Genomic DNA, 8,496 nt, shown 5'->3' on the forward strand with positions numbered 1-8,496 from the left:
TGGAGACAAAAGCTGTAATGCTGGTTTTTTTCTTTTCTTTTCTTCTTTCCTTACATGGGCTAAACCTGGACTTCTGTCGCCCTTTGCTTCATTCAGCGCGTTATTCCAAATCTTCTGTCACAACAGGATTTCTAGAAACGAGGCTGCCTTCTGTCACAGTAAACGCTTATTCTTGCCCAATTCAGAGACTGCGCTTGTCTCCCGGCCGTGTCCCCCCCAGGTCCACCGAGCTTGGCAGGGCAAGATGCCCCCAGCCCTGGGGGTGCCAGGAGGGGGCTGTGCACCGGGGCTGCCCTCGCCCATCGCGAGGGTCCTGCTCTCGTCAAAGGCTGACCCGTCCCCTTTGTATCTGCCCTTTCTTCGTGTGTGAGTGGGTCTCTACGGAAATGTGCTCGTGCTTTAATTTGGCTACAGGTACGGGGGGGGAGGGAAGGTCAAACCACAATTCTGTAACACTTGCTTTATCCAGAGCAAAGATTTATTCACTGAAAAGATTCCTACATATCCAGAATTCCATTAGCATAGAGTGCACTCTTTTTTTTTTTTTCTTTTTTTGCTGGTTGCATAAACTAATACAGAAACTGTTGTTAATCCTAACAATTTTTAATTAATTTAATATCAATTCTGGAAGACACTCAGTTGATAGAAAATATAAAAAAAAATTTTTTTACTGTACAAAGTTTACATCACATTTGAAAAGAAAACGCGTCCATTTTCACCGTATTACAGACTCCATTTACATTCACTACTGACGTGAGGCTCTTGTAGCAGCATTGTACAGCCCGCTTCACATTTACAACTCAACCGGCACAGGCTCACCGTGCTGCACGCCCCGACACCAGCACACGGGGACAGGACCTGTGACCATAAAACAACGCAACCTAACGACTGTCGCTTGGTCTGCGACATGTTGAGGGATGAGAGAGCTCTGCTCTCCTCCCAGCTGTACAGCTCCACTGGGTTCGGCGATTGCCGTGTGTCTTACACCAGCTGATTAAAACGAAACCTATCCCAGAGACAGCAATCGGTCTCTCTGTTGTACGGGGGGGGGCCGGTGGCTGGGTTTTGCTTTCAAGTGCGAGTGATGGGTGTTAAACACAAAAGCAAGGTCAGGTTGAATTAGAATCCCAAATCTCCTGGCTAAAGGCAGGTTTGAAACCCCTCCGGCGCCCAGGATGGGAGCAGCAGGGCAGCGTTCCCAGGGCAGGGCCAGCTGGGACAAGTCTCCTGTTAGGTCCAGCACCCTGCAGCCGGAGGGAAGATGGGCTCCAGGCAGGGGCCGTGCAGCTCCGTGTCTGCAAAGTCATCACGGACAGTGTTTGTTACACCCCAGGGCAGTCATAATGACAAATGGTTTTTGTTGGGTTTTTTAAATTGTTTTAATCTGGCTGGTCATCCAGTGCAGCTGTCCTTCTCCTGGCCAGTCATCTTATTAGAAAGAAAATGAGAATATATTGCTTTCCCAGTGTAGTTCTTGCACATCCGCACAGCAGCGTCACTGCTGGCCAGCGGGCAAGGGAACTCATCTGTGGGCAAGCTGGGTGACTGGTTCCCACAGGGAGAAGTTCTGGGGGTCCCAGCTTTCAGGACCTGGTTTATGCACATAGACAGCAGAAATAAATCGCGAGGAGTTCGTAACATTCCCGCTGCAGAGCAGCACCCCTCTCCCTGCTTCAGCTTGGTGGTGTGCTGCTGTGATTTCAGCAGCACTCGCTGGGAAAACAACTTCTGCTTAAAACTGCTGACGCAAAATTACTGAGAGAACAAACAGCAGCAAGTCTTGAAGAGAACCAAGTGGTGCAGGTTAGAGACACAGAGTGGCTGGAGGGGGGTTATTTGCTTTATGAAGGAGGGGGAGAGGAAGGAGGTCAAACAAGTACCACAACGCTGTGCTTGGGTGCCACCAAACCCATTTTTTCTTCTATATCTGAGACATCTAAAAAGTTGCTCTGTCAAAATATTTGTAAGAGAACAGGACTGACTCACGATAGGAGTGAAGCCCTCTGCTCAGCAGAACTCGGGAATTCTGCTTTGCCACTTAACTCTCTGCAAGTCAGCCCAAACCGCGTGCCCGTCCCTTCGCCTGCCCTACGGCGGACTCCAGCGCTCCTGGCCCTGGGATCCTCACGGCAAACCCTTGTGGGGAGGGTGGAGGGCAGAGAGGGGGTGTGGGACGCACCAGTGCTGGTGGAGAAATGAAATGTGGTGACGGCCAGGGAGCCCTGACGCACTGTCTCAACAGAACGCAGGATGGTGAGGACAGAAGGGATCGGGCAGTGGCCGGCTCTCGGAGCTGGTACCTCTGTGGGGGGAGGGGGGGGTGAAAACACAGCTTTTGGTGTGAGTTCTGGGTAGGAGAGCGCTTGTGGCTTTAGTTGAGGCACAGTCTGCGTGATCAGAAATTCCCTCAGAAGAGGTTTGTACGAGTGGAAGTTAAGGTAACCCCAAGCTTGGACCAACCCTGCCGAAGCAAGGATTGGTTTGGGCAGGTCACAGGCAGTAGATAGATTTTTACATTAACGGAAGAAAAACTCAATCCAGAACTCCAGCCCCTTGCACGAGCTGCGTTGCCATTCTGAAGCCAGCCAGCTCCGCTTCTCAGAGGGAAAGCAAAGGCTCTGCAGGCAGGAGAGAGCTCCTCTTTACCACAGACAGGAGACGGAACCAGAAGAGTTCCTGTTCTCAGTGCTAGTGGAGAATGGCTGTAGTTAAACGATTCACTTTTTATTATGTTTAAAAAAATATAGTTCACACAAAAGTATCATGTAAACATTATTTAAATAACTGCTGGTGCTCAGGCAGAATTCAGACTTTGCAAACAACCCGGGGCTGCGAGCTGATGGTCGTGCGGCGTTCAGCTGCGGCTCACCAGCGTCAGAGCGTGGGAGGTTCAGTGAGGATTTCGGCTGCTTTGTGTAAGGAGGCAGCCACACTGCCGCCAGCCAAGGACACACCGCACTATAGCTTTTGATTACTTGGTTCCAGGATTCCCAAGCCAAATCTTTCAAAACGCAGGACAACTTTGCTACTGTTAATGCTGAAAAGAATGGGGAGGGAGAGGAGAAGGAAGGGGGAGTTATTTATTTTTAATTTTTCTTACAAAGCCACTGTCCTATAAAAGGAACTAAAATGGGTTCAGTTCTGATCTCATACAACTTCACCCAGAAAAGAGGCTCAAGTAATTCAGCAGCAAACACCTGAACTTGTTCATGCTAACCTCAGCAGTGGAAACATACAGACAGATCCGATCTGCCTCCCGGGGGAGGAGGAGGAGGCTTTCATTAGTACTGAGGTGGGCAGAAGCCCAATACTTGCTTTCAAGGGGCACCGGGTTTCCTTGAAGCAGAAGGGAGGAAAGAATGGCTTACCCAATCGTCTGTTTTAACAAGGTACATCAATTGGTTAAAAAACCCAAACCAACCCAACCCATCTGCTCCTCTTTATGGACTGGAGCAAGTGCAGAAAGATCTTTTCTTTCACCCTTAAACTGCAGCACAGCTAGAAACCTCCTCACTTCCCCCTGCCTTCCTGCCCAGGCGCACAGAGGCGAGGCAGACCACCCTGCAGGACACTTTCTGAGAGAATGGGTAGGTGGGGGTGTTTGTCCTCACTGAAGACAGCAGAAATCCCTCTGGTTCTCGGTGCGCATTCTCTTCTGTCTCTGTCCTCTCCCCTCCGAAACAGGGCATTTTTTCAAAATCATGAACCGGTAAAGAATGAAGAGAGACCTTTCCTGAAAAGGCACGTACTCGCTGTGTTCCCTACGCTGCTGCAAAGCCCCTAATGTTGTCGGACATTTTGCTGAACAGGGGATGTAAACAGGAGGAAATCATAAAATTCAGAGCACTAGATCTGCAGGGGGAGGACACCGCTTGTCCAGACCTGGTCCCCAGTAGGCTGAGGGACTGCCCTCTGCTCCAAGCAGCACAAGGACCATCCTTCCTCCACCCAGGAACTGCACCAGCTTCATCCCACCCCTGACAAAACTGACCTGGCTTCAGTGCTGGCGCTGGAGAACCAGCCCACCCTGGCCCCTAACTCCCGCTGGTTTTGTCACCGGCTGTGCCTGGGAAATGTCCCTGTTGCCGTCAGTCCCAAGGCCACAGTCCGGCAGTGAGGACAACAGGCACAGCCTCGGACCGCAGCTAGGAAGCCACCCTCTGCCTTGGGCACCGGCAGGGCCCCCACCAGTCACACCAGTTTCAGGAGATCCCCCAGCCTGCTGGGCAGGACACACAGCGCTGGCTCGGGCGTGCACCTGGTTAGCCAGAGAGCGGATCACTAGCCCCTGTCCCAGGGGAGGTGACAGCCTGCTGCCGCAACGCTTCAGAGGTGAGAGGTGGCCACGGTGTTAGACAGGAACTTCTTGCAGACAGGAGTTGTTATTCAAGCTAACAGCCCACACCAAGCGGAAAAAGGCAGAAAAGGAGAATTTGGATAAAGTGTTGATTATGTCCATGGGTTAATTTTGTGGTTTGTTTTTGCTTTTTTTAAATGGGAGGTGATTGTCCAAGTTGCCGGTTAGGATACAACACACGGAAGCATGCAAGGTGGAGCCCGTTATTGCACCAGTAGCTACAACCTACAAAGAAACACGGGAGGGAGGGGAAAAAGACACCATGAGAGTTAGTTTCCAGTTATTTAAAGCAAGCCCTTGAGAACAACACCTTATACAGCTTACACCAGAATAAAGGGTTAGTGCAATGATTCTCAGAGGATTGTGAGAGGGGGTGTGAACACGTCTCCAGTGGGTTCTGAAGGTGCGGGGGTCTCTGGCTGGCAGGGCTACAGAACGCGTGTGCCGTGAATACAACACGGTGCGCAGGGATGAACAACAGCTCCGCTGCCTGCGCTTTCATTTCAATGAGCACTAATTCAGCTGTCAGTGCTGATAATTAATAGTGACACTCAAAGTACTTCTCCCCTATTAAATGCTTTGAGCAGAGAAGTATTAATGTATGCAAATTGACATGAACCACTTGGTGGGGGCGGAAGGGGGGTCGGCCTGTCTACCCGGGGAAAAATAATGAGGGTAGCTACTCCACGAGACATCGTTCTGCAGTCCCACAAGCTGCTCAAAAATAACTCCCTATGGAAACACTAATCCAAAATAATCAGTTGGCAAACTGCTCTGGAGCTGAGCATTCTCCTGAACTGACTGCCCAGATGGGAAGCGTCACTTGGAGTTCATTCCCAGTGTGATGCTAGAGGCCAATACGGGAGCAGGACTGTCTGCGTGGGAACGTGCAGCCAGCCCGGGCTCTCCTCTGCTCTGCGGTCTCTGCTTAGGTGCTGAAAGGATGTCAGATCAGTCATCAGAGATAGTGATCCAGCACAAGTGGATTTTAAAGGGAAATGGTGACACATTTTTTGATCCTTCCCTTCCTCAGCCAGAACCAGCCATAACGGGGGAAATTCTAACGACTCTGGGGTCAGTGTGGGCCCTGTCCCGTGCTGTTGGTAGACACTCTCTGAAACCAAACATAAAGCTGGACGAGTCATCTACTGCAGGAGGGAGGTGAATATGTCAAAGTAGAAAATTCACTGTCGGAAGCATGCAAGCTTAATTGCATCATTTCCTAGTAACTAGAAAAGCCGCACAGCACACTGTTATGCTCCCAACAGAGGTTTGACATCACCCAGGAAGGCAAAATAAAGCACAGAAATATTTGAGCAGCATCTATTCTGAGCAGCATAAATGTTCTGAACAGCAGCAAATACTCACTCAGCAGACTTCCAGAAATGCCCTGGGTGGGAGAGCCGACGATTCAGTTTTGGCAGTTTTTCAAGCATATCCATGAGGACAGTGAAGCTAGGTCTCTCGCTGAGATCAAATGACCAGCATGCTGAGAGAATTTCCTGCAAGGGACAGTATCTCCACTTAGTTCCCAGGTCAACTGTGCAGCACACGGAGCTGGCTGAACGCTGTGAATTGTGTGAGCCCAGCCAGAGACACGGTTTAACAGGGGTCCTGAACGTTCTAACAATCAAACAGCATCCTGTGTACCGGGGGATGTCCACTTCTACATGACAGTTATGGGAGAGGCTCATATCAAACCTGGTGTCCCATTCTAACCTGTTCTCTCTCCTGCCCTTTGTCTTTAGAATTATGAGAGAGTAAAATAAATCTCCTCTTACAGCAGCTCCTTCTTTTCCTCATCAATAGCTGTATGGAAGGATTTCTACAGCTGAGGTACTTACATTGACTTCTTTCCCCAAACTAACAGTCGCAAGGACTTGTTTCACTCCTTCGCCGCTTCCAATCTGCCAGATGAGCGCCTCTGCGGGCTGGTTCTTGAAAGGCCATTCTCTCGCTTGGAGCTCAAACCACACAGTCCTGCAACATCAACAGACAAATCAAGCCTTTGCCTGCTCTTAAGAGTTTCTTCAGATAAACTCTGGAAGCTGTATCAGGCTGTGGAGCAAATCCCTCCCACCCCACACAGCTCCCACCCGTGACTTCTGTCGAAGGTGAGAAAAATGCGCTGCAGCTGGAACGCTGAGTCTGTGAGAAGAGGACCTCTGACTCGCAAGGCTCAGGTCTGTAACAGATCTCATTTAGCAAGCTCCCGTGGTACTCTGTGTTCCTTTCTTACCCAAAGGCATAGATATCTGCAGCTTTGGAGAAAGGCAGCTTGTCTTCGTCTTTCCCAGGGGCCATCTCACGAACAATCTCAGGGGCCAGGTAGCATAACCAGTCATGAGGCAGCTTCAGTTCATTCTCCCTCCTGAGTTCAAAAGAAAGAAGTGGTGCTGAAACACTACTGCTTCAACAAAGGTGGCATAAGGACTGTGTCTGTGCTTCACCTAATGCCTTGACTTTATTTACTCAAAGGTTTTTGATAACGTTTTATTTCTAATTTTTGTGCCGTATTAAAAAATCTGCACGCATTAGCCTGACTCTCCAGCTCACTGTTGGGCTTATTTTGTTCATTCTGTGTTCTGAGTCTTAATCCATACAGAGCTCCCTAGCTCTGTGCTACTGGAACTGTAGAAAGAACTCTGCTTAAAAAAGGAAAACAAAGTGCATATTCCAAAAGTGTGTGTATGTACTAAAGCCATCAACACTCCTCACTCGTACCGCATCAAAATGTTTCTCTACTTGAACATTTTTTATCATTCTAGAAGTGGACCAAGCATTGAAATCTCCACTTACCTTCCCTCCTGAACCACACCCGAAATTCCAAATAATCCAAAGTCAGTGATCACAACTTTCCCATTGTCATAGAAAACATTCTTAGATTTCAGATCCTTATGCACGATCCCCTTTGCATGAAGATACCCCATGCCCTGGGAAATACATGCAGAGATGTAAATAACAAGAAAAAAGTTTACAGGTCTCTAACTCTGGGCGTGCTTTGCTTTCTCATACACGTTTGCTGTCATTACTCCAGCACAAATGATTAACTGTAGGCGGGGACATGGCAGCTGGAAGGGTGCAGGGGAACTGTGCAAGGGAGCGGGTCTCAGTTCAGCGCTCAGCCTCGGAACTGCTCCTCACCCTCTGCACAGCAGGGCTGCTGGAAGGGTCTCTTAATTGAAGTTAAGTGGCTGTGGACCTCACAACTCTGAAGAAGTCTGTATGTGTAGGAACAATGAACAACCGACACAAGTTTGCTGGCTAAATTCACAGGCTATTTCTGCCAGAAAACAGCAGCTTTAGAAATGCTCCTTCCATTGAGAACTATGGAAAGCAAGCACAGCCAAGACTGCAAGTCTGGGAGAAAATGCTGTCTTCTTCAGAATGCTGTGGTTACTAACAAAGAGGAGAGACCGGGAAGGAAACCTGTTCTGCACGCCGTTCTTCATTGTTCCCTTTACCTCCGTTCTCCCTCTGCAGCCCCTCTCTGAGAAGCACAAGGTCTGGTTCTCTCCTGACAGCCCTTCGCTCACTGCCCCCTGAATTGGTGTTTTTTACCTCTCAACTCTGGGTATCTCCTGCTGGAACACCCTGTTGGGCGACCTCTCCAGCTCTGCAGGGTCTAAGCTCTTGCTGAGGCACTGCCTGGAAGGCGGATCTCTCCGGTAGCGTAACGGACTCTTACCTTGATGATCTCCTGGGCTATCTGCCTGGTTTTGTTAATATCCAGGGATATCTTGGGGTCCCTTACAAACGAGTGAAGCGTTCTTCCTTTGCAGAAGCTACAGGAAAGAAGAACAACAATCCTGAAAAAGGTCTTTAAAAGGAAAATAAAAATGTAATACTGGATGTTCGACTGGTTTTCTCATCATGTAGACAGAATCCCAGCGCACACTGGTTTATTGTCACTTTGCTGAACTGGAACCATCTGGAAGGAGATGACAGAGGAACAGCCTGTTCCAGGTTTTTTTTTTCTCCTGCTTTTTAGATTTTATTATTTAAGAATTAAAAGATAAAAAGGAAATCGACAAAAAAATATTATATGTTCCCGTAGAGGAGGCAACCCCAGTATCCAAAACTCTGAGCAACACAGAATGCATTCATGTCTGCCGTCTTCTGACTGCAGTGAGAGGGTT

General features: G+C 49.0%; 1 protein-coding gene across 1 annotated transcript; it reads right to left on the minus strand.

Annotated features, from left to right (window-relative positions):
- Positions 1-2,770: 2,770 nt before the first annotated feature.
- LOC104464685 (kinase suppressor of Ras 1-like) lies at positions 2,771-8,142 on the minus strand (the record flags this gene model as incomplete). Its single annotated transcript, XM_010077467.1, has 6 exons — positions 2,771-3,037; positions 5,726-5,859; positions 6,202-6,337; positions 6,597-6,728; positions 7,157-7,290; positions 8,046-8,142. Coding segments are annotated over 6 exons (712 nt in total), but the record flags the coding sequence as incomplete, so codon positions are not given.
- Between the last annotated feature and the right edge of the window lie 354 nt (positions 8,143-8,496).

Source organism: Pterocles gutturalis, unplaced genomic scaffold, assembly GCF_000699245.1.
Source record: "Pterocles gutturalis isolate BGI_N339 unplaced genomic scaffold, ASM69924v1 scaffold48583, whole genome shotgun sequence".
Classification (NCBI taxonomy): Eukaryota; Metazoa; Chordata; class Aves; order Pterocliformes; family Pteroclidae; genus Pterocles; species Pterocles gutturalis.